The following is a 25,502-nucleotide window of genomic DNA, read 5'->3' as shown; positions in this document are numbered from 1 at the left end:
TACAGAAAAGTCATTTAAATTTGGTTTGGAGAAGGTTTATTTATTTTTTAGAAAAACATAAAAATAAACTGCTTTAATGTATTCTTGGTACAACACAGGGTAAACCATTTATGGTATGAAACAATAAAAATAAAAGTGATGTAATTTACAGAAAATAATAATCTGATGCTATACAGTGAGCAGGAAGATCACTGGGCTCAGGCACAGCCGAGTCAATGTATAACAGTGTGATTCATTATCCATTCAGATTGTCTTCTGAGCTACAACATTTATTCGTTTCAGTCTGCTATTGCTTTGAATGAAACTTACAATCTGAAATAGCTGAAACTGCGTCCATCACCATCAGTAACAGATCTGAAGAATTAGTCAGTCACAGTATATGGGAGCTGATGTATAGTACGGCCTGCAGCTTGCAACCGGCACAGCGCCAGACAAGCAATCAGCTAATTCTGAGGTTACTGAATTTGTAATGCAGTTTTGAACCATCACATTGCTCTAGGTTAAAAAAAAAAAAGAAAAGAAAAGAAAAAAACAACAACAACAAAAACCTTTTCTGCTGGTTTATCAGTGTCATTTGTATTGCTTCATTTCTTTCACATGATAATTACCACCACAGAGACACACATATCAGGATCTCGCTGTTGGTGTTTTTATCTGTGCCATCGTTGGTATTGTTGCATACTTTTTCTAGTTGTACTAGTCTACTCTATGAAGCTACACACAAGCGGCACACACAGTAGATAAAAGATTTACACAACACTCTGTTCCTTTCTAGGCTTTTTAACCCCCAAATATGATTCAAAGGATATTTGCATTTGCTGCAGGCCTTATATTTCGAGAGTACCCATAAGTTCCAGTTACGTTTTATTTATTTATTTATTTATTTTTACCAAAGATATTTAAATGTGCATAGCTGTGATTATGTCCACAGACCTTTGTGTCTTATATTTACCATCAGTTTGTCATTGAAATTAAATTACTCTGCCACTAGTCTTACGGCCTTGGCAGTACAACTCTTTACTATTGAATGAGTCTCATGAAGGCAACAGAAAAGTAATAGAAATGTAACATATTTTGGTTTAAGCTGAAAATGCATTTACTGATTCAACCACTGTGAGTCCATGCCTTTAGATAAGATAATTTCATAACCACACAACTGGTTAACCAACAAATTCATCATCACCTACAGAAGATATTATTCACATTTTAATTTTGATAATTAAGGTTATGCAAGCGGACGAATGAGCTCTCTAAAATTATGCATGAATTATGCATAATGTTGCATGGAAAAATAATTGAACAAATGATAGATTATTCCTTTCAGAAATAGTTTAAACTTTCAAAAATTTCACATTACTTTGTCTTTCTGGAGCACTTTCTTTACCCTCTTCAGAACATTTGAATCTCAAGGCCACCATCTACCACTAAATATCAGTGTTTGTTTGTTCATTAATCTTAATTTACCCATACTGTACCTTGAAATGTTAGAGATGTTAAATTAACATTAGCCAGGATGAATGATTATTCATCATTAGTTTATCATACCTAATGTTAACAAATTAAACCTTATTATAAATTGTCAATAAATTCTCATCAGAACATTACTGAAGCGCCATTAAAAGAGAGAACCCTGTCAGTGGCTTTGATCCATATTATCGACAAACAGTCTTGTTTTAGCATGGTATGGATCAAATATACACCCTTTACCAACATTGTACACTTACAAAATATCATCCAAAAAAAACTCATGCTCAGTCTTACATCCGATGTTAGAGAGATAGTTCACCCAAAAAGATCATGGTCATTTAAGTCAATTCTGATGAATATCATTTACTCAACCTAATATTGTTTAAAATCTATAAGACTTTGGTTACTCTTCAAAACACAAATTAAGATATGTTTAAGGCCTTTAAAACCTTTTTGGATCTTTTAAGATTTGGTTACCTGGACATACAGTGGAGGGACAGAAACCTCTCAGGTTTTATTTAAATATGTGCTTTGCAGATTAACTAAAGTATTATGGGGGAGTGTAAAAGATGATAGAAGTTTCATTTTTGGGTGAACTATCCCTTTATTGGCTGTCCCAGCCCCTGTCTATTTTCTGACCAATAAAGGCATCTTTGTCTTTGATTGCAGTATGAGGTCTTGCTCATCACAGTCTGGGTGAACATTCTTTGAGTGTAGATATTATATTTAAATGGTATATAAATTACAGTTGGGTGACAGCAGCATTTAAAGAGCTGCATTTATACATACCTTTTTTTTACCCGACTATAAAGTAGTGCTGCAGAGAACAATTTCACAATAACTAGAGCTGAAACATACACAGTTTTCTCGTCTTGGCATGGTATTAGAAAGTCCAAGGCTTTGGCTATGTAGATAATAGTAATTTCATTTTGATTTCATGGTACCATGATATTAATGCTCAGAATGTCCCACTCGTAGACTACAGACTACTCTCTGAGGAGACAGAGAGGGGTGATTACACACTCATTTATTAATGAGATGCCCACCCATCCAGCGCAACTTGCAGGCCAGCCAGCGCCTAAGGGGGCAAAAGTATTCATAGTGGAACTGCTGGAATTCGGGTGTCCTCCGGATGTCCCTAAGAAAGGCCAAGTCCAGCTCAGACTCTGTTAGCACAATAAGAAGTAGAAGGAGGGCAAAGAGCAGAGCCAGGGTCACTAAGAAAAGACGTGCCAAACTACAGATGAACTGATTCACCCCTTCCTCTGGGCCATGTTGGGTTGACCTAGTCTTCTCCAGTTGAGAACGTTTCCCTTTGGGTTTAACGCCCCGTGGCCTTGCCTGGTTTTGAGTACACAGTTCTGTTCCTCCTTCCTCTTGATTGCTGCGGGGGCCGTTTGTGTGGCGAACCTGAGCCGGGTCTGAGGGGTCGTTGGACACCGGTGTGGGAAGCACGCTGTCAGAGGGACTGTAAGAGTCCTCGGAAAATTCAGCTGTTCCGTGTCCTCCCTCGGCTCCATTTCCATGGGAGCGGAGGAATGAGTTCCCATTGGAGACCGATCGGACTGGCGTGGAATGACCACTGTCGCGCAAGGACTCCAGACCTGAAATACAGTGAGGATGTTCAGTGATTGTGTTTCATGTTGATGTGCTTTTAGGTTTCTGTACCATTGATTCATAATTTGAATTGAAGTAGCAGGATGCAGAATTGCAATTATACATTTGATGTAAGAAACTGCAATAATTGTCTTTTTTAGCTAGAAAAGGGGTTTGACAAGAGTGAAGTCTTGACAAATTGTTGCCTAAAAGTTTAAAAAGTTGAGAATTTCTGAACTTTCTATTCCTCAGTAAATCCTGAAAATATATCACAGTTTCAATAAAAATGTCAAAGTTTTCATTTATTTATTTATTACTACTTTCTTTCTTTTTTTGAGCAACAAATCAGCATACAGTATTACAATGATTTCTAAAGAATCATGCGACACTGAAGACTGAGTATTTCCCTCTCAGGAATACATTACATTTTAAATTACACTAAAACAGAAAACAGTTATTTTTAATAATAATACTTTTTTTTTTAGAATATTACTGGATTTTTGATCAAATAAATGCAGCCTTGGCTAGCAATACTGACCAGGATGCACTGTAAAAAAAAAAAAGTTGAGCCAACTTAAAATTTTAAGGCAACCAGCTTCAGCAGATTTTTGAGTTTTCTCAACTTGTCGTTTTAGGTTTATACAACAAAAGTTAATAAGTTGAGCAAACTCAAAAATCTGCTGAAGCTGGTAAAAAAAAAATGTTTTAAGTTCGCTCAACTTTTCTTTTTTTTTTACAGTGTGGAGGAGCAATTAATTTCCCCGAATGCTATAACCGGTTACATTTCTCTGAACTGTAATTCAGAATACTATCACTGTAAAAAAAAAAAAAAAAAAAAAGTTGAGCCAACTTAAAATTTTAAGGCAATTTTAAGGCAATGATTTTTGAGTTTGCTCAACTTATTTTTGTGGGAGATTCTCAAATTTTTGTTGTATAAACTTAAAACGACAAGTTGAGAAAACTCAAAAATCTGCAAGATAAATGTGTGGCAAATCTACTACTTCAGCTCATTAGTATCCAAGCTTTCTCCATATAATTGATATGCCCAACTTGCAGAAAGTTTCAGAAAGTTTGCTGAGTTAGAGGCAAGAAAAGCACTTCATATTATGTCCCAACCAAATATAGCTGAAAAATAATCAAATAACAGCTTGCAAATTCTAACAAACTGGTTAAACATTGCTGCAACAAGTTCTCATGTGTTTAATAACAGCAAACCTTGTGATGTTGCTGATATATTGCATATTAATATTTATTCACACAAGCAATAAAGCAAGAAAATGTTATTGGGAAAGGAGAAATAATTTTTTTGATATATACTGATAAATTGCGTTAAATATAAAAAATGTATATAGATCTAAACAACCACAAGACAACATATGAAAATATAGCTCCACCCACAATCCATAAAAGCTACACACAATCCATGCTAACAATGGTCACACTCCAATCCGCTATATATGTGCACATTCAAATGCAGTCACACTAAAATAAGATGACCGTCCAGCTGTTCCAAACAACCAGGAACTTTACCTCCAGTGCCGGTGGGTTGAACACCAAGTCTAGATGAAGCTCCAGAGGAAGTGGAGGAGCTGGGCAAGGACGGGAACAGAGGCAGAGCCCCTAGAGCTTTCCCTAATAGCCTAGGTCCCATCGTCAACACCCGTACCTTGACATCCCGGTAACAGTGGTTGATCATCCGCAGGTGAACGTTCACCTTTGTCTTAATCCGTATAAGACACTTCACCATGGTTTCAGAATGTAGCCGCTAACGTGTGTGATGTTCTCAGCCCTGCGTAAGTGTATCACCACTAGACCCCTTGCCTCCCTCTATCCTCCTGAACAAAAAGACATAACACAATGTTGTGTGTGTGTGTGTGTGTGTGTTTGTAAATGTGAGTGTGAGAAAGCGAGATCACCCTAAAGCCCTAAAGCTCTGTAAGTCCCAGTATGCCCAAAAGCCCAGCTGCCCTGCATGCTCCAACCCCCCTCAAACCCATTATGGGCTGTAACAAAGGAGCACATACACTACACACTCTCATTCTGACACAAACCACATGACATACATGGACAGGTTCTCTATTTATAGACTGTGTAATAATAGCACTGTTGATTCTTATAGTTGGACAAGTTTGTCAGTCCACATTGTCTCTGTATTTTCTTGTGTATGACACAAACTGTCAGCCCGCATGTAAGGCATGTGAAGTCTTGTATTTTCTGTCAGCTTTTACGTTGTACTTTAATATAGTAAATTAATGATTTTAAATATACTGGTACAAGCACATTGTGTCTGTTGTACTTTAGAACTTTCTGTTCAGAGCATGTACTAGAATAAAACTATCCTCAAACTCAAAATATAAAACATACTTATACAGTACCCTCACACACAAACACAACTATGATGGCAGTTGGCAGAGTCAGTAAAGTGACTGGAACAGGTGAACGTCTGGTCACATTGTGCACAATGAGAGCAGCTCTCGTGTTACACAGAGCAATAGAGCGAGTTGGAGTGTAGTGTATTCCTATCCCTGTCAAGAGCACTCTTTTGTTAAGTGTAATCTTTGGGGTCAGTAAGATTTTTTTAAAGAAAGTAATATTTTTCAGGGTTCCCACACCTTGGTTAACTTCAAATTCAAGGACCTTTCAAGGACTTTCCAGGTCCAATACCCTCAAGACTTAATGTGGGGACACATTTCAAGTGAGAGCAAAGGTTACATCGCGTCACCTTGTAAGATACATTGTTACAGTTTTCACGTGTCAAACACAACTATGCAAAAAAGCAATTTTTTTTTTTTCATTTATTTTTGGCCATAGGACAGAAATCTGATATTTGTCGTATTTCTGTTTTGCATAAAATTGAATAATATTTGGTACATACTATACTGTATTCTAAAATGATCTGATATTAACTTTTGCATGGATTTTATTGAAAAGAGCTTAGGCTCATGTAACCAGAAGTTTTAAGATATATGAATATGCTTTTAAGTTTTTCTTGCCTCATGGCTTTACATTATCTTAACAAGCAAAGAAATTCACATCCTTTGGATCTCTGGCAATCCATTCTTTGTAATCTTCTTTGGTGAGCCAAATATCTTGAAATTTGCATTTTCCAGTCATCACGTTTCAGCCTATTTTTGCAATGTTTCACGGTGTGTCTGTGAAACGTTGAGGTACAATCTTAGTAGTTTCGTGTGCGTGTGAACGTCATGGCAACGAACAACACAAAGTACCTCACGTGGGAAACACTTAACGTAACGCATAAATTTGCAACGAGCAAGCTAGTATGCACAAAGTGTTGGCGAAATAACACATTAGCGGACTGGATGGAATAATATGGATTTTGCAAGGACCTGTAACTATGTTTGTTTATTTTCAAAAACTTTCCAGGGCCTTGAAAATTTTTTATCAGATTCACAAACTTTCAAGGATTTCAAGGACCCGTGGGAACCCTGATTTTTATTCAGCAAGGACAAATTAAATGGATCCAAAAAGAAATCAGAAATTGATTTCTACTAAAATATTAAACAGCACTGTTTTCGTTATTTATGATAATAAGAACATTTCTTGAGCCGCAAATCAGCATATTAGAATGATTTCTAAAAGATTGTGTAACACTAAATACTGGAGCAATGGGTGCTGAAAATTCAGCTTTGTTATCACAGGAATAAATTGCATTTCAATTTCAATATTAAAAAAGAAAAGAGTTATTTTAAATTGTAATAATATTCACAATATTAAAATTTTTACTGTTTTTTGATCAAATAAATAAGAGCATAAGAGATTTCTTTCAAGAACATTAAGAAATCTAACCAACCCCAAACTTTTGAACAGTATTCTATGTGTTTTTACCTAATTGTGTGTGTGATGAATGATATAATTTGTAATTAAATAAAATGTAATGTAAATAACTATAATTTAAAAACTGCATTGTGAATTGTATTTATTTTTTTTTTTTTATCTATTATTACAATATTGGCAACAAGGGTCAGGCATTAAAAACCTACTGCTCGTTATATTCCAGTAAGGACACAATAAAGAATCCAAATGAAAAGATAAAACAAACCAAAAATCTCTGGAGTGCTTATATTATATAGTCACCCCATGAGAGGGGAAAAAACGTTATACCACAAGATGGCAGCATTTCAGTGCCTATGGACTAACATCCTTTGCCTTGAGTTGCATTGAATTCCGAAGACACGGAATGCACTAACATTGTTTTTCTAGTCACAAATCTGCTTGCTACCTCCATTCGAATTCAATTCAGTTTTTGTTCTTAGAAAGGAGTACTATATGCTAAAGTTGGTGTGTTTGTGTGTGCACAGGTTTGACTATACTTGTGAGGTCCAACAGTCCTCACTATTCAAAAATGTCCTCGCTAATAGTGAAACCAGTTGAACACTGACTACTGAGCCAGAGCTTAATAGTTAAAAAGGTGTATAAATCAGCCAAATCAATTTAATATTTAAAACTGTTGTTTAGAGCAGGTTTCTGAGAGGGATATGTTTATGGTTAGTGGTCGAGTTAGAGAATAGAAAATATCATTGTCTGATTATATAAAAACAAATGAAGTCTATGAGACTTCTATTGTAGGCACATAGGCTTACCCTCCATGATGGAAATATGGACCGCTCTTCTTCGTGTTCGGGGAACGCTACTCTGTCGTGGGCCATGAGTGATGGAAGGACAACTCCTACTGGGGACCATCCCAGCCCTGAACACACAAAATAATGCAATATGTCAATATACATACTGTCAGGTATATTAAACCTTTCAATGAAACATTGGGGGGACTCACCTGTGGATCTCTGGAGGTTCTCGTCTGATTTTGGCACTCTGTTCCATCACTTCTTTGGCCACTTTACCACTTTAAGATAAATTATGTAACCAAAATATGTGCGACGCTTACAGCTAATCCATTAATTAGCATATATTCAAAACACAGGCCTAATTAAGCAGAGCTGACGAACCCATGGGGTTCACTTCATAACCAGCATAGCAGAAAATACTCACCTATATCTAAAGCGGCTCCCTTTGAAGAAAAGATTACTACTAGATACAGTGCGAACTTGACTTGATTTCTCAAACCTGTAAGAAATAAAGAAAACAAGAGAGATAGATTTAAATAATTTAAATCTGTTTAAATTATTATTTAAATGATTATTCTGTGATTCTAGAATATTCAAGATTCACAATATGATTTCAGTTTACATCTTGATTTGTGTGTGTGTGTGTGTGTGTGTGTTTGTGTGTGTGTTTTGAGCATTTGAATTAATTAAAATGTTTTTATAGTGGGCCTATACTGAACTTTATGTAATACCGTACAGCAGCCTACCCTTCGAAGTTTGCTGAGGACAGTTACAAAAGTCAGTTACACACACACACACACACACGCACACACATAAAGTGAATTGGTCGAATTTGAAAAAGTAAGACTGATTACCACTTGGTTAACTGATAGTTGGCCAAACTAGTTCTTAAGACACAGTCTCAACAGTGGCTTTGTTTATGCAATTGCCTGAGAACCACAGGTGTTAACTAAGCATAGGTGTCAATGTTTGTGTCAATGTTTGAGTTTAATTTTAATCTGATATGTGACCCTGGACCACAAAACCAGTCTTAAGTCGCTGGGGTATATTTGTAGCAATAGCCAAAAATACACTGTATGGGTCAAAATTATTGATTTCTCTTTTATGCCAAAAATCATTAGCATAGTAAGTAAAGATCATATTCCATGAAGATATTTTGTAAATTTACTACTTTAAATATATCAAAACTTCATTTTTGATTAGTAATATGCATTGCTAAGAATTCATTTGGACAACTTTAAAGGCAATTTCCTCAATATTTAGATTTTTTTGCACCCTCAGATTCCAGATATTCAAATAGTTGTATCTCAGCCAAATATTGTCCATCCTGACAAACCATACATCAATTGAAAGCTTATTTATTCAGCTTTCAGATGATGTATAAATCTCAATTTTGAAAAATTGACACTTAAGACTGGTTTTGTGGTCCAGGGTCACATATGTCAAGTCATGTGAACATACTGGTAGAAAGCTTGGTTTTCCACCCCACACTTCCATAGATGCTTGCAGGCCTCAGGTGTTGGAGCAAAGTAAGTCAAGATGATCTTCTGATCCTTAGTAAAGGTCACAGGAGGTCAGAAAGTGTTATTATTTACTTCTGACCCTTTGTTCTTCTGCATTATCTGGGGCTGCGTTGATTTCACTCACCTCTTGATGAGTTGCATATATGTGAAATGTCTTTCCTTCAAACTTCAGTTTGGTCACTTCATTCCTGTACAATAAGACAAAACACTGTCATAGTTATTCATAAACACACAGTCATTTGATCTTGACTGCTAAGCAAATGAAAATGATATGAGAGATTAATTTCCCCTCTCTCACCATTTGAGGAAATGAATCCTCCTGTTCCCCTGTAGTACCACAAAGCCAAATGGGGTAAATGCGAGAAATGCAGTATTACCAGACACATCCTGTGATCAAAAAATAAATCAATTACTTTCTTTATGAATGTAAAATTTAACAGACTATTTTCAGTTAGGAAACTTCTGTTGTACTTTGAAACGATTTCCTGGATATGGGCAGCTGATAAGTTTTGCTCCTGACCTTGCATGGGTGTGGATCTACTCCATATGTTTCAAGAGTCTGAGCTTTCTTTAAGAAGTTCAGCTCAGCTGTCTCAGGACTCTGGCCTCTGTAGGAAATGAACAGGCTAGTTAATTTGCTGCATTTGTTCTAGCAGATAAATTTAATAAATTACATTTAATCTCTTCATTACAAACCTAACGTCCCTTTAAAAAGAGTGACATACTGCATGTGACAGGCTAATTGAATGTAAGCTTACGTCAGCTCGGATTTGTGGATCTCAGCAATGCGGCGCTCCAGGCGCTCAGAATGCTTGGGAAAAAACTGAAACTTAGAGCTGTAACCTTCCGGATGCTTCCCCGGGTCATAATCTCCAATCTCAGCTAAAAAATATGAGAGAGAATGAAACTAAACCAGTGTCATCTTGAGAGTCTTGTCTTACAGTAACGTCAATCATATATAACAAAGCTCTTGAGATGCCATAATTTAAAAAATGGCTGCTGTGACTGTGATTTGCTGTTACCCTGCAGAATAAATGCGGCCAACGTAGCAGCATCCGAACTTTTGCACAGGAGTCGGCCATGATACAAATCTCTTTTAATCTGTAGGAAGACCAGGTATCTGAAAACAATGCAGAGGACGTATTAAACTGTCACTGCGCTCATCATAATTACTTCAGAGAATTGTATAAGTTGGAGTACAATATTCCATATTCCAATTCCATATAGTTCTTTCTGATTATGTATGGCTAAATATATACATACTAAACTAAATATATACATTTTGAACAAAAATAGACTACATATTAATGAGCTGTACCTAGTGATCTCTTCTTTAAGAGCTGCAGGGTCCGGAGGATAGAATTTAACACGCAAACACATAGTGTAGGGTGGCTGGGCTAGGACATAAAACATTCACGTAGATATAATTAAGCAGTCAGTATAATCTTTTGGCATTTACGAGGGATATGAATGCAATGATCGTTCTTTTCACAACATGTATAAAAAGGATGTAGCTGGGATTTTCCACATACAATATGACTTACATCTCATTTGTTTGGTAATTGCCTTGCTGAAATCCAACCAATGCTGAAACAACAAAATCAAAAAGAAATTATGTCTATAATGCAGATAGAGATTCCAGATTAACACATTGTTATGACCAGTATTGTCATATCTATTGCATCACACCTTCATCTGAATAAGCATGTGATCATTGGGTGTCCTGCTTCACGCTCATGCACAAACATTAACATTGATACGTTCATCAGGCATGGTTAATTACAGCTCAGAGCTATATGTATTAGTATTAACCTTATGTAGATACCAATATTAAATTGATGTGACAGAGAGCAGGCTGTGATGAGTCTGATCATTTGATTGTATTTTCTGAAAGCAGGGTTTCTGCAGGATTTTTAAGCTCAAATTTAAGACTTTTTAAGACCTTTTTTATGACCTGCACAAATAAAATTAATACCATATGAGCGGGGAAGGACAATGTCTATAGTACCATATTAAACTGTGAAATTACTGTAAAAAGCATAATTTACAATTCAGATACAAGTTTTCACAAAAACAAAAAGTTTTATAAAATGATCAACTTTACATTTCAGCCTTTAAACCATTTTTAAGAAAATGGATCAATCAAAAGTATTGATTTAAACAATTATTATCAATAAATTATTATAGATTAAATAACATGAATTAGGGGTGTGTGATATTGACAAAAAAAATTATATCTTGATATTTTCTGGGATTTTATCGATAACGATAACTAGACAATATTTTGCTGAGTGTGTTATTGTGCTGGTATCTTAAAGATTACCGTGGACAGCTGACTCCTGAATTTTTTTGATATTCTTCATATTCTGTGTGGTCAGTTCACAGCAGTGATAGAAATTAATCTTTTCCAATAAGTTTTATGGGCATTTTTACCTTTAAGACATTTTTTCTAAAAGTGTGCATCATCTTTTGAGTCAAATTCTTACATTTGGGCTATTACCAAGCAAATGAAATCAGTATCAACAAAATTTATCTTTGCAATGCATCTGAAGTGGCATTTAGATGTATTTACACACTGTTTAATTCAGCTCAGAGGGCCATAGAATGCTAACCTGCAGTTATAAATGCATAAATGATGTTTTGATATTTGAAACATAAAACGTTGAAAACTGATGTTTGAAATTATTTTTAAAAATGAAGATACTTTAAATGTGAAATTAAAACCGCCAGTAGGTGGCAGCAAGTCACTGTTAATAAGTGAGTCATTGCGATTGAACCGAATCATTTAAACGTTTGATTCATTCAGGAACTAATCACAGTCATGTTGCTCAGAGACGCAAAAACAGTGCTGTGACTGTGTTTGGAATTATTTTTGTTGGCGAAATACAGCAAAAGCAGGAAATATGGTGTCTAAAACGTAAGTGTCTTAACATTAACTTTTTGTTTATTGAACTGTTGCATACTTCGTTACCTTACTTAAGTTGACATTTTGGGTATCTATACTTTACTGGAGTAATTATTTTTCAGCCGACTTTTTACTTTTACTCCTTACATTTTCACGCAATTATCTGTACTTTCTACTCCTTACATTTTCAAAAATAGCCTCGTTACTCCTGTTTAATTTCGGCTTGTTTTCATTCCGGCTTGTCATCCTTAAAAAAAAAAAAACCTATCCAGATAAATCGCCATCCGGATAAAGTGAATTTGATTGTGGTTGGATGAGAAGTGAAATGTAACTGATGTAGATTACCCTGTTGTTGTACATACAGGATTGAGTCCAAAGTGTTTGTTACATCTTCTAGTTAAATGTGACATTGTTGCCATTAGCTATAGAATTGAGCATAGTACAAACCAGGAAGGTATCAGGATTGAGTTATTTTTTGATTTGTATTTTTTGATTAATCACTTGGATTAATTATTAATTTTGACAGCGCTAATGTTTATTGTATATAGACAACCATACAAGGGTAATTGTTACTAAGCCTGCCCTGGGTACAGCAATTTTCTTGTCCGTTGCCCTCACAGATTCCTGCAGCTAAGCTTGGGTGTACATTTACATTCCAATAAAGGTTATTGATGACATGCCTCTGAAGTTTGACTTTTTGCACCATTACAATACTTTTAGGCAACTAGTCATCATATCTTCCGCTCCATGAAACACGTTAATGCTCAGTAGTACACATATATGGTTCTTTAATGTATTTGCATTGTACTAAAATGCACTCATTTTTAATGGGCATGTATGCGGCTGAAACAGGTAGCCTAATGCATCCCAAATTTTTCAACATTAACATTTTAATATAACATTATAGTCATTATGGCCTTTAGAAAAAAGTTTTTTTGAGGAGCTGGGGTAGTGCACAATAGGCCCCTGTGGCGCGGCCTAAGCTTTTGTCCTTAATGGCATTTTTTCCCTTACATTACTTTTACTTTTATACTTTAAGTAGTTTTGAAACCAGTACTTTTACACATTTACTTGAGTAAAAAGCTTGAGTTGATGCTTCAACTTCTCCAGAAGTCTTTTTAAACCCTAGTATCTATATACTTCTACCTGAGTAATGAATGTGAATACTTTTGACACCAGTGCATAAAATCAATATGACTTTTGTAATCATGCTGACATTTGGAGAAATAAATGGCACTCTTCGTGTGATATTAACTATATGAAATTATATAAATAGAGGCTATACATTTTCTGCCCCCATATCTTAAATTATGTGATCATTCTAAATGCATTTTAATAAACGACTGAATCGTGCAGTGAAAGAAGGCACTCCTACCTGCACTAGTTTAACCCATGTTAACTGATTCATTCTCTGCCAGCAGGTGTCGCGTTTGGCAGAAATATAACGGTTTCCCAGTAGCGGCAGAACACAAAGCAGCCAAGCACCGGACTTTGAACTTACAGCGCTTATGTTTATTTAATGAAATCATAGCCTTTTGAAGTTTAATCGTCACATTCAGCCATATTGCAATTCTGGTCTTTCCGTCTCCAAATTTAAGACATCTTGAAATCATAATTAAGACTTTCTTGTACAATTTAAGACTTTTTAAGGCCTTAAATTTGATACAACTAAATTTAAGACTGTTTAAGACACCGCGGAAACCCTGGAAAGTCTGCTTACTCACAGTCATAGTTTTGTTAATATTTTCATTGCTACATTGTCTGAGTAATCCACAAGTGTTGTAGACAACTCATATTTATACTATAGGAACTCACCCGTTGTTTGTCTGGGTCCACAAATCTGATGCCAAAGTAGTCTTTCTCAAGCAGGTTTAGATGCTGACAGACTTGCTCAAACAGCCATTGCCCTTTTGCATCCCTCTGGAACAGAGAGACACAGGAATCAACGTGACAATGCTGGGACACAGTTCTTGGGATCACATTGGATCATTTCTTTTCACAATGCCTCATCACTCTACTTTCTTTGCTGACATCCCATGTAGTGCAAGATTAGCTCTACAGTGTACTATTTCTAAACTGCGTAAAGTTTGGAGGAATTTTAGCTCTTAAACAAAAATCCATTACTCCCCTTTCTTTTACATGGGATGGCTTTAATGTTACCCAAATTCATTCTGTTGATGTCTAATCTCTTATGTTTTATATTGTAGGCATAAAGCAGGTTAAACAGCAGATATACAGCACTGAATCTGACAACACAGCATAAAAACGAGTTACTGAAATCCGCATTCTCCCTCATTTCACACATAATGGCTTTAATGTTACCCAGATTCACTCTGCTGATGTCCATCCTACTGTATATTGTATCCTAGAAAGCATTTTTGCTTAATGTGAACAGCTTCAGACATACAGCAGGGTTAGAGGTTACCAAAAACTGTTACCCCCCTCCATTTCACACATAATGGCTTTAATGTTACAAAAATTATTTCTGTTAATGTCTAACTTCCTGTGTTTTATATCCTAGAAATCTTTACATATACAGCAGGGTCACCAATTCTTAAAAAAAAAAAAAAAAAACAGCATGAGAGGTTCCCAAAATCTATTACCCTTCTCTATTTTACACATAATCCCTTTAATATCACCCAGATTCACTCTAGTGATGTCTAACCTCTTGCATTTTATATTTTAGAAAGCATTTTTGCCTGATGTGAACAGCTCCAGATATAAAGCAGGGTCACTGAATCCAATAACACAGCATATATTATCAAAATCTTTTACTCCCCTCTATTTCATACACAATTGCCTTAATGTTACCCAAATTCTTTCTGGTGATGTCTAACCTCGTGTATTTCCTAGAAAGCATTTTTGCCTGACGTGAACAGCTTCAGATATACAGCAGGGTCACCAAATCTGACAACACAGTATTAGAGGTTACCGAAATCAATTACCACATAATGGCTCTAATGTTACCCAGACTCTTTCTGGTGATGTCTAACCTCCTGTATATTATATCCTAGAAAGCATTTACCAGATAGATATAGCCTACAGTACAGTACAGATAACACAAATGACTGAAGTCTGTAACCCCCCATTTCATACACAATGGCTGTAATGTTTTCTAAATTCACTCTGCTGATGTCTGTGCTCCTATACAGTATCTCACAGAAGTGAGTACACCCCTCACATTTTTGTAAATATTTTATTATATCTTTTCATGTGACAACACTGAAGAAATGACACTTTGCTAAATTGTAAAGTAGTGAGTGTACAGCTTGTATAACAGTGTAAATTTGCTGTCCCCTCAAAATAACTCAACACACAGCCATTAATGTCTAAACCACTGGCCACAAAAGTGAGTACACCCCTAAGTGAAAATTTCCAAATTGGGCCCAATTAGCCATTTTCTCCCCCCGTGTCATGTGACTTGTTAGTGTTACAAGGTCTCAGGTGTGAATGGGGAGCAGGTGTGTTAAATTTGGTGTTATCGCTCTCACTCTCTCATACTGGTCACTGGAAGTTCAACATGGCAACTCATGGCAAAGAACTCTCTGAGGATCTGAAAAAAAGAATTGTTGGTCTACATAAAGATGGCGTAGGCTATAAGAAGATTGCCAAGACCCTGAAACTGAGCTGCAGCACGGTGGTCAAGACCATACAGCGGTTTAACAGGACAGGTTCCACTCAGAACAGGCCTCACCATGGTTGACCAAAGAAGTTGAGTGCACGTGCTCAGAGGTTGTGTTTGGGAAATAGACAGCATTGTGCCACCAGAGTGCTGCCAGCATTGCTGCAGAGGTTGAAGGGGTGGGGGGTCAGCCTGTCAGTGCTCCGACCATACGCCGCACACTGCATCAAATTGGTCTGCATGGCTGTCGTCCTAGAAGGAAGCCTCTTCTAACGATGATGCACAAGAAAGCCCGCAAACAGTTTGCTGAAGACAAGCAGACTAAGGACATGGATTACTGGAACCATGTCCTGTGGTCTGATGAGACCAAGATAAACTTATTTGGTTCAGATGGTGTCAAGCGTGTGTGGTGGCAACCAGGTGAGGAGTACAAAGACAAGTGTGTCTTGCCTACAGTCAAGCATGGTGGTGGGAGTGTCATGGTCTGGGGCTGCATGAGTGCTGCCGGCACTGGGGAGCTACAGTTCATTGAGGGAACCATGAATGCCAAAATGTACTGTGACATACTGAAGCAGAGCATGATCCCCTCCCTTCGGATCCAACATGATAACGACCCCAAACACACCTCCAAGACGACCACTGCCTTGCTAAAGATGCTGAAGGAAAAGGTGATGGACTGGCCAAGCATGTCTCCAGACCTAAACCCTATTGAGCATCTGTGGGGCATCCTCAAACCGAAGGTGGAGGAGCGCAAGGTCTCTAACATCCACCAGCTCCATGATGTCAACTCCAGTGGCAACCTGTGAAGCTCTGGTGAACTCCATGCCCAAGAGGGTTAAGGCAGTGCTGGAAAATAATGGTGGCCACACAAAATATTGACACTTTGGGCCCAATTTGGACATTTGAGGGGTGTACTCACTTTTGTGGCCAGCGGTTTAGACATTAATGGCTGTGTGTTGAGTTATTTTGAGGGGACAGCAAATTTACACTCACTACTTTACATTGTAGCAATGTGTCATTTCTTCAGTGTTGTCACATGAAAAGATATAATAAAATATTTACAAAAATGTGAGGGGTGTACTCACTTCTGTGAGATACTGTATTTTATATCTTAGACAGCATTTTTGCCTGATGTGAACAGCTGCCGATATACAGCAGGGTCACCAAATCTAACAAGACAGCTGCAGAATTACCAAAATTTGTTACCCCCCTCTATTTTACACTAAATTACTTTAATGTTATCAATATTCTGTTTTATAACGCAATTTTGCCTGATGTGAACAGCATGAGGTAGTAGGATCACTGAATCCGACAACACAGCATTACAAGTTACCAAAAAACATGATTGTGATGTCTAACCTCCTGTATTTTATATCAGATTTTGGTCTGTTGTGAACAGCTTTATTGTAGGATCACCGAATCCAAAAACACAGCTTTAGAGGTTACCGCACCAGTCGGGTACCAATGTCTTATGAGCCACACCTGGCTCTTTCTCAGAAATCATGTGGCTTGCCAGGTCTCTCATCTTTACCAAGATAAAAAAAATAGACAAATCAATAAAGTTCAGGTTTCTGCATAAAAAAACAGCCAATTATATATATATATATATATATATATTTTTTTTTTTTTTGCTCTACAGACTTAGTTAATGTTCAGAATAATAATATATTTACAATTATACTGGTCAAAGTGCGTGTTCAGTGCTGTTCGTAGGTGTCACGACAGCAATCAACTCAAAACCACTCAAGTTTATATTCTAAGCTGCTGCACTCAGATTCAAGTAGCTACGTAGCTTGTTTTCAGTAATTACGAAAAGAAAGTCAGGTCTGCTGCTTCAATTGTGCTGCGACACAGCATCCAGTTATTGGCACGAACTGGCACCCGGTTTACTCGTGCACACCCTGGGGTGAGGCGCTGGTGCACGCTTAGACAGGGTGTAAGGCTGGCACTGAGGACCCCCAGCAAACACATGAAATTCACAATGTACAGAATTGGGTGGGGGGAAGAAAGCATTTCGTTTTCAAGGGGGCCACACTTTTTACATCTGAGAAACAGACATTCACCAAAACAATAACAATCCGTATTATAACTGAAATATTTTAGACCAAGTTCTATATTAAAACAGATCACCAATACAAGATCTTTAAACCTAGAACAATTTAGATAAATTAACTACACAAAAACCATTTGCACTATGCCTACACACTTTGTAAACTAGGCCCGGTGTTCTGTCGATTTGTGCTACCCTGTCAGATTTTGCTACCTCCCTTTAAATCAGGTAGTACAATTCGCCAACGAAAAATGCTACCTATCAGATTATGGTTTATTAATGTCTACACCTACCCCAACCCTAAACCTACCCCTACAGTAATACAAATACAGTAATTATGTGTTGTTCAGTGTGAGAAAAATGATGCAATATTGATGTCCAAATCTATTCATTATAACAAACAAAGCATAGACACAATGTAAATGAGAGAATCATAGTGTGACAGAAATATAACCGTATGCCCGCCTTGGTGAGTAGTCACATAAACACAGTCAATGTAAGCACTGTTTGTTAGCACTGTGCGCTGCTCTTCACTCATTCACTCAAATACACACACACAACTCTGAAGAGGATGCTCCTCAGATGGTAACTTATAAAAGCCCTCTCCACAATTAATTTCATACTGCAAATTGTTTATTGGTCAAAAAAGGTTCCCTACCCCTGGGTTACCGAAATCCGGTACCCCCCTCTATTTCATACACAGTATAATATATACTGTCTAACCTGCCTAAAGCCACACTGACACGCTACACGATTTTCAGCTCGCCACGATTGTTTCACGATGCCAGTCTTTCGTCTGGGACAGCTGAAAATCGTGCAGTGTGTCTTGGGCTAAACAGAAACGTAATGGAGGCAGACTTCGAAATAACACCAATGCTCACCAGTCACTGGTATTAGTGGCAGTCCATGAAGTATTTATCAGTGATGCTTATATGTAAATCAATACTGATTAAACCAAAAGACTGCAGGTTTGATTTTTATCATTTTTGCTTTTGGTTATGTGACCATGCACAGATGATACCGATCTGACATCTACTCACCTATCTGAAGATGAACTCCATCCTCCACTCCTTCATTACTGCAAATTTATATATGACCCTGTATATATTCATATATTCAAGACCCATTTATAAAAAAAGAATGTTAGAAATGTGTAAAATGTACCTTTTAGACACTGTATCTTTTTTAGTGTGCTGTAAGATGCAAACCTGAAGAGAAAAATAAAATATAATAAAGAAACTGTCATTAATCAAATGATTACAGACTAAGCAGAATAAAACAGAAATGTCAAATTCTTAAATGTTATTATATATATATTACTTTATTAGAAGTATCTGGTTTTATTGATTATTTATTTTCATTTTCATATAATTTTTTTTTTTACCTTTTTACCAAATAAGGTGCATCCTAATTTGCATATTTATGTACTATTTGCCACATTTATTTCTTGGCACACTTTGGGCCCCTTAATATCAGTTGGGCATATTTATATTTAAACATACTTTTTATATTTTATATATAATTTTTATATTCAAGCTAATTTGCCTCCTCTGATGGATCACCACTTGTGATTGCAATCTTGCTGTTAGTGGAATTGCTGAATGAGGTATTTTGTTACAGTGGTGAACAGTCTGATACATCAAGCCCAGGTGGTGGCAGTCAGAGAACAATTAAAGAGAGAGGGTGTGAGCATGTGGTCTGACTTCTGTTTAAGTTCCAGCATTATGTCTCTTGCTCCAGAGAGAGCTTAATATTTCAGAATCTCTCTGGAGACATAAGAGCTCAATCAAATATTAACATTCACACAGCACTTTGAAGGCATCTTAGAAAGCTTTAGAGCTGTGTGATAGAGGAAAGTCAGATTTAAAATAATTATTATCTGCAAAAAGCAGTTCAGGAAAGTGAAGGATCAGGGTCACAACAGCAGCTTTCAGGATTCTAAACAGACAGATGTGAACTAGCAGACTGGCTTATCAGATATCATAAGCACTAATGTGGAGTATTTGCCCAGTGGTGTGAAAAACAGCCAGAGATTTTATACACTGCAACGGAAAAATCAGATAAGTATTTTATTTATTTTTTATAAGTGTGCTCATGATTGGAAGGGAGGCAGAGTTCATGCCAGAAAATACAAGCAATGTCTGACACTAGTCATCTCAGTTTGTTCTCAGATCTCTATTCACTCTTTTTAAATATTCAAATCAGCTCCATATCTGCATCACAAACAATATTAATAAATTATGCCTTTCTAGTCATGAGAAGGGAAACCTAGTGAGATGTTAAGGTGTGATTTGTGTATCTGTTTACGTGTGTGTGTGTGTGTGTGTGTGTGTGCATGTGCGTGTGTGTAAGAGAGAGAGAGAGATATATAAATGGTTTATATGGTTCTCTTGGTAAAAAGCAGGTTATTGCTTGCTTGCCTCTGCATGACAACTAAATAGTGTAAGAAGATGACAATGTTCTTAATGAAATCTTTCCATCACTCTACACTCTTTAAATACTTTATATGCAAAACCCCAAACCTTCCACATCATGATTTAGACTTAGCTGCACTAGAGCAAGTATCAAAATCTTGCAATGATGCCATATGGCCAAGATTTACTCAGAAACATATTCCCCTAATTTCCCAGGCAGGTTTGTATCAAATGAAAATCAGTTTCAATTCTCCCAAATACTAGCAACCATAAACAGAAGTCTGTTTAGTCCTAAAAAGTAAGTGTTGCTACAGGTCTTATTCCTTGCTGTGCATTTTTATACGAATATGATATAGCCCAGCATTTTTAGAGTTTAAAGGGTTAGTCCACCCAAAATTAAAAAATTCTGTTATCATTTACTCACAGGTTGTATGAGATTCATATTTTGTGTTCAGCAGAAAAAAAGCAATTCATACAGATTTGAAGCAACTTGAGGATGAGTAAATAATGACAGAATTTTCAATTTTGGATTAACTATTCCTTTAATAACCTGTTGTCACTATATGTGTCACTGCATTTATTTTATAAAAGAAAGTAACATCAACATCTCTTTTTGTCCACAGCAGAAAGAAAGCCAAATGGGGAATGATGCAAGGGTAAGTACATAATGGTAAATGTATTGTAAACAATTGAAAATGTATTTCAAAAATGTACACCTATACTCAGTCATATCAGTACATATCAGTTTGAATAAAAGATTTTATGTTACAGGAAGCAGAACACCTCAGGTGGGCCAAATGTCTCTACAGTGCATTGGTAACAGTCCAATGCAACTGTCATGTTGGCCAGTGCAACATGAACAAGAACTCGCCTCTTTAAATACAAACAAATATTAAATTATTCATACAAACAAAGATTCCATTGCTTTGAAGTAAAATCCCATGAAAATTATTTGGTTAGACTGTAAGCAACTTCTATATAAAGCATGTTTTCACAGAATGACTTGTCCTGTTGTATTTACTCAAATTTTCCATCAAAGTGTAAATTCACCCTGACCTGGTTTATCAAATCATCTTATCTGTTAGTTGCATAGCCCGAAGATCATCTTACAGGCAGCATCGGAGCAGGAGCAATATAGTGCCAACAATTGGATATGCAGCTGAAGACCTGCACAAACCAGTAAAGTCTTTATATAAAACAAGTGAGATATAAAGTCATCCTTTCACATTTCAACATACTGGCAAGCACACTAAATTGTGGGGGACAAGAGGCCCAGATTATCTAATTCTTGGTTTGTTGTCTGTCTTGTAACATTAGCTCAAGACAGGAACAAAGTCAGAAAGACATGCACTGTCACTGCTGCAGGGAGTGTGAGAAGAGGACTTGGAAAATGAAAATAGGCATGCGAACAATACCTTTGCATTGTCTGACAGTCAAAGAGATTTAAATTTGCATGACTTCATGCTGGCGTCTTTGTATTGTTACCATGCAAGAGAATATAATAAGCAGCTGAATTTGATCTACATTTGTGTGTTTGGCCGATTTTAGGAAAACATTTTATTAGTTCATGTATGTCCTGGGAACTGAACCCATGACCTTGGTGTTGCTAGCACCAAAATGAGGGGAGGGCTTTTTTTTTTTTTGTCTTTTGATATATTCTGCAGATTATTATATACAGCCACTATGACTCTAATGTTATGCATTTTATCATGAACAGCATGAAATCTATGTCACAATTTTTTTCTCTGTTGTTTTGATCATGTGTTGATTAAGAATGACTGACTGAGGAGTTTGATTCAACGAGGCAGAGGAACTGGCCATACCCCACGGTCATTTTACAAAATTACACAGTAGGTTGAGTTTGTAATAGCCTTCCATTTCAATTATTACTCTTCAGGACAATAACTGCTGGAGTACTGTGGGAGGGGAAAAAAACATTCTAAGCAAATCTTAGTTTTTCTAATTAAATGTATTTATTTATTTAAATATCCAAGTTCTAAGAGGAGTTATGTGCACTTCATTGATAACTTTGCTTTTGTGTTGTGAATGAGAATGAGGGTCTGCTGATATCTCCTTGATAGGCGAGAGTTGAGGATTCTTTTCAATTCAAAAGTGAGAGATAAAGAATGATACAAGGCCTACAATAAATAACCCTTCCTCCAATCACTCATAAATGCACAGATTGTATACAGCACAATCTTTGAGTGGCACAAGCCTCGTTACATCACATCTTTTCTCTTTTTCCCCCATGAAATACAACACCATCATGGGAGAAAAAGAAGAGAAAAATACAATACCATTGTTCTCATTCTACAAAGTACTTGGTTAAAGTTATTGATAATATGTTTTGATAGAAAAAAAAAAGCCATCCCTGTGAGAACAACCGCAAATCGTCATGCATGCAGCTGTGAGATATGAAGGAAAAGGAAGCAATTAGACACTGCAAACCATGTAAGATGTGCCTTCCTCGAGGACATGCCCTCAACAACTGCTACTTTCTTATGAAGTTAATTATGATTCTGAAATGTTAATTAGAACAATGCAGCCCAGATAGGATAAGTCAACAATGTTACAGGGGACAAACTGACGACGGTTATATAACATTTTATTATCTGAATAGTTGGCATCTTGCATTTGACAGGCATGTATTATGTGTGGCCCAACAATAAGCAGTGAAATCTACCTGAGAGGCAATAGCTGACCTACACAAAGGTGAGCTCTGTAATGAAGGTATATGTGTGAGTGTCTCAGATATCTGGTCTCTAGATGTGTGACTGCCAGGAGCCAAACACTGTCAGCAGTCTCTCAAAACAGAGAGGCCATATTTCACTAATAAGCATTTCATCACTAACCGAACTCCACTGTCCTGATCAATAAATTACAGAGGACGATCCCAAGTGGGACACGGGAAGGAAAGGACAGGAGAAGACTATCTCTATATACAATATACACCCGCCATGTTTGAATGAATCCTGTGTTAGAGACGGGTATGTGAGTGTGCACACGTGTGCTCATATCCTGTCTGACGAGAGCAGGAGCAGCTGGGAACCGATGATGGAATCGGCCTGTTGCCATGGAGACCACAGCATCACACAGAATTCCAAGGACAATGGAATGTCACAATCTAAGGTTGATATTCCCAGACACAAGACAGACATGACCTCACACAACTAGTGCCATCAGTGAATCACCAATGCACTCTTCCAAGAGTGAATGCTTCATGTTGTGAAAACCCATGTGTAAATAACTTACACAGAACGCTTATGAAATTGCAAACCAGTGAACTTCTTGTCTTAGAATAAGATTTTATATATTGTTCCAGTTGTCAAGAATTCTGCCTCAACTAAACTTTGAATATCTTCACAAAATCCAGTAACTCGCTGATGTAGCCAAGATAAACTATCACACCAAAATGTTCAGATACATGATCCTATAAATATTTCCCTACATTATTTATATTTAATGCACTGTTCAGTGTATTAAAAAAACACACAGCCAACCTGTGTTAATATGAAGGAATTTTCTGAATTGGTTTTTCACAGATGTTTTTCTAGTAGTTTAAATTGTGCATTAACACATTGTGTTGTGGTTTTGGGTTAAAGAAAATGTCCATAGATTAGCATATAGTGTACCGGCAGAAAATGACCAGTACCTTTTCTGTTTTTTTGTTTTGTTTTGTTTGTTTGTTTGTTTGTGAACATGGTACACAAATATTATCTGCTACAGTCTGCATTTGTATTTTATGTATGTTGTAGAGATGCAAGGAAGTTGTGAAAGGCTGATTCTGTTAATTGTAAGTGATAAGCAACTTATTTTTTTTTCAATATTTAGCCCAAAATGCATGTCAGTGGTGTCTCGTTTAAAATGAACCTCAAAATATACACATTAACTGAAGATTTGAACTTTTTTTAGCCAGAGCAGGTACTGCTTTAACACCACAGTATATTGCACATAGGCTCCTGCAATTTTAAAGCAACTATTGTTGATCCTGAACATCTGTGAATATTTGGCCCAAGAGGGAACTCATTAATAAAAACATGCCTAACACTGATATAGCACCTGAGACATTTTCATTGCTCTTCCTGTTCAAGCTCCACTGTGTGGATGAAAAACAGAACCACTGTTCTTCTTGGCAACTCAGCCAATGGTTCTGCTGCATGTCCCAAGTCTTCCTTTTAACTGTTCAGTTAATATAATGAAATAGTATCCTAATGCATTTATGCAACTCAATTCAAGTCATTTATGACATTCTAATCAACAATTTTACAAATCAATTCATCTTTCATCCACGCTTTTGGGCTGCTTTAGGCAAATAGTAGAAACAAAGCATCTCTGAATGCCTAAAGAAAGAGTCTGGCTTTTGAATAATAATAATAATGCATAATAATGTGGCTTGTAGTATCTGTGGCCAAATAAGAAGCACAACAGCTACTGTATCACCATTACAGTATTGCACGTAGGCTACTTCAATCTTTCAGCAGTTGTTATCGAGGATAGTTCGCCCCGAGAGACAATTTATGAAACCTTTCCAGTAGTGTCTCTTCCCGCTGAATGTGACTCAGGTCTCTCGGGCTGGCGGCAGCCACTACGTGACAGGTGACCCGCTGCTCTCTAAAGGCACAGACGGGTCACCGAAACTAGCGCTGATTCACTCATCGCGTGAGCCAAAGGAAATTTCCTAACACGTTAATTAGCCATTACGCATTGCAGCCCTTGTGCAGTGTCCAGATGCTCGCGGATATTCCCGCTTGAATGCGCAGCATCAGCAGCTCGAGCATTGAGACACGTGTGTCGGTGACGGGGATCACCCGCTCGTGATGATGAAAACATGTTAATACTGACCTGAACCGTACAAGTGTATTCCGAGTCGTCCAGCAGTCGCACCGTACAGTTGAATTCCCTGTCAAGACTCCGGTCGCTGCCACTCATCAGTCGGCTCAACATATTGGCCAGTCAGTACAGACGCATGAGCGTTTAGGACGAGCGCAACATGTCACTCACTGCAGACATGCCAGACAGACCCTTCTCGGTGATCAGAAGCCCTTTTGAGTCATCGCTCCCCATCATTATCCTTTGGACTGGACGGTGTGGTCTCCTCTGCCGTTGGTGGTTTTATGCCAACGTTGGAGGTAGTCCAATGCACTGAATAGACTCAGGCACAACAGCCCATCCATATTCATGCATTATTTCTGGGGAGGGCTGAGGCGGAATGTATTCACAAACTGGAAGCCAGTGAGAGTCGATGTTCATAACTGTTTAGATGAGGATAGATTTGTCTTTTGGAGAATCATTAACACTTATTATAATATGGAGAAAGACAGCAGGCGACGTTAATGAGAAGA

General features: G+C 37.1%; 1 protein-coding gene and 1 long non-coding RNA gene across 3 annotated transcripts; one reads left to right on the top strand and one right to left on the bottom strand.

Annotated features, from left to right (window-relative positions):
• Positions 1-29: 29 nt before the first annotated feature.
• On the bottom strand, positions 30-25,283 carry frmd5b (FERM domain containing 5b). Of its 2 annotated transcripts, none has more exons than XM_058780422.1 (14): positions 25,003-25,283; positions 13,890-13,994; positions 10,714-10,756; positions 10,488-10,566; positions 10,192-10,289; positions 9,928-10,051; positions 9,690-9,777; positions 9,468-9,556; positions 9,294-9,357; positions 9,108-9,199; positions 8,071-8,145; positions 7,856-7,924; positions 7,665-7,771; positions 30-3,071 (listed from the first exon to the last, which is right to left on the bottom strand). In XM_058780422.1, exons 1-14 carry the CDS (start codon positions 25,102-25,104, stop codon positions 2,491-2,493), a joined length of 1,716 nt encoding a protein of 571 aa, XP_058636405.1. In that variant the 5' UTR covers positions 25,105-25,283; the 3' UTR covers positions 30-2,490. The 2 variants fall into 2 exon arrangements, with proteins under 2 accessions (XP_058636405.1, XP_058636406.1); XM_058780423.1 differs by having other exon boundaries at positions 9,468-9,496.
• On the top strand, positions 11,976-21,095 carry LOC131543263 (uncharacterized). The gene is made up of 3 exons (XR_009271860.1): positions 11,976-12,086; positions 20,784-20,816; positions 20,932-21,095. It is a non-coding gene; the product is annotated as an uncharacterized LOC131543263 (long non-coding RNA).
• Positions 25,284-25,502: the final 219 nt, after the last annotated feature.

The sequence above is a fragment of the Onychostoma macrolepis genome, chromosome 07 (genome assembly GCF_012432095.1).
Source record: "Onychostoma macrolepis isolate SWU-2019 chromosome 07, ASM1243209v1, whole genome shotgun sequence".
NCBI classification, from domain to species: Eukaryota; Metazoa; Chordata; class Actinopteri; order Cypriniformes; family Cyprinidae; genus Onychostoma; species Onychostoma macrolepis.
This window is presented reverse-complemented; position numbering and strand designations above follow the sequence as displayed.

Excerpts from the sequence above, each read along its gene's own strand:
- frmd5b (XM_058780422.1), bottom strand. The coding sequence starts at position 25,104 with ATGTTGAGCCGACTGATGAGTGGCAGCGACCGGAGTCTTGACAGGGAA. Across the intron at positions 10,290-10,487 it reads CTTAAAGAAGAGATCACTAG|ATACCTGGTCTTCCTACAGA; the intron begins GTACAGCTCATT and ends CATTGTTTTCAG. Across the intron at positions 7,925-8,070 it reads GGGAGCCGCTTTAGATATAG|TGGTAAAGTGGCCAAAGAAG; the intron begins GTGAGTATTTTC and ends TTTATCTTAAAG.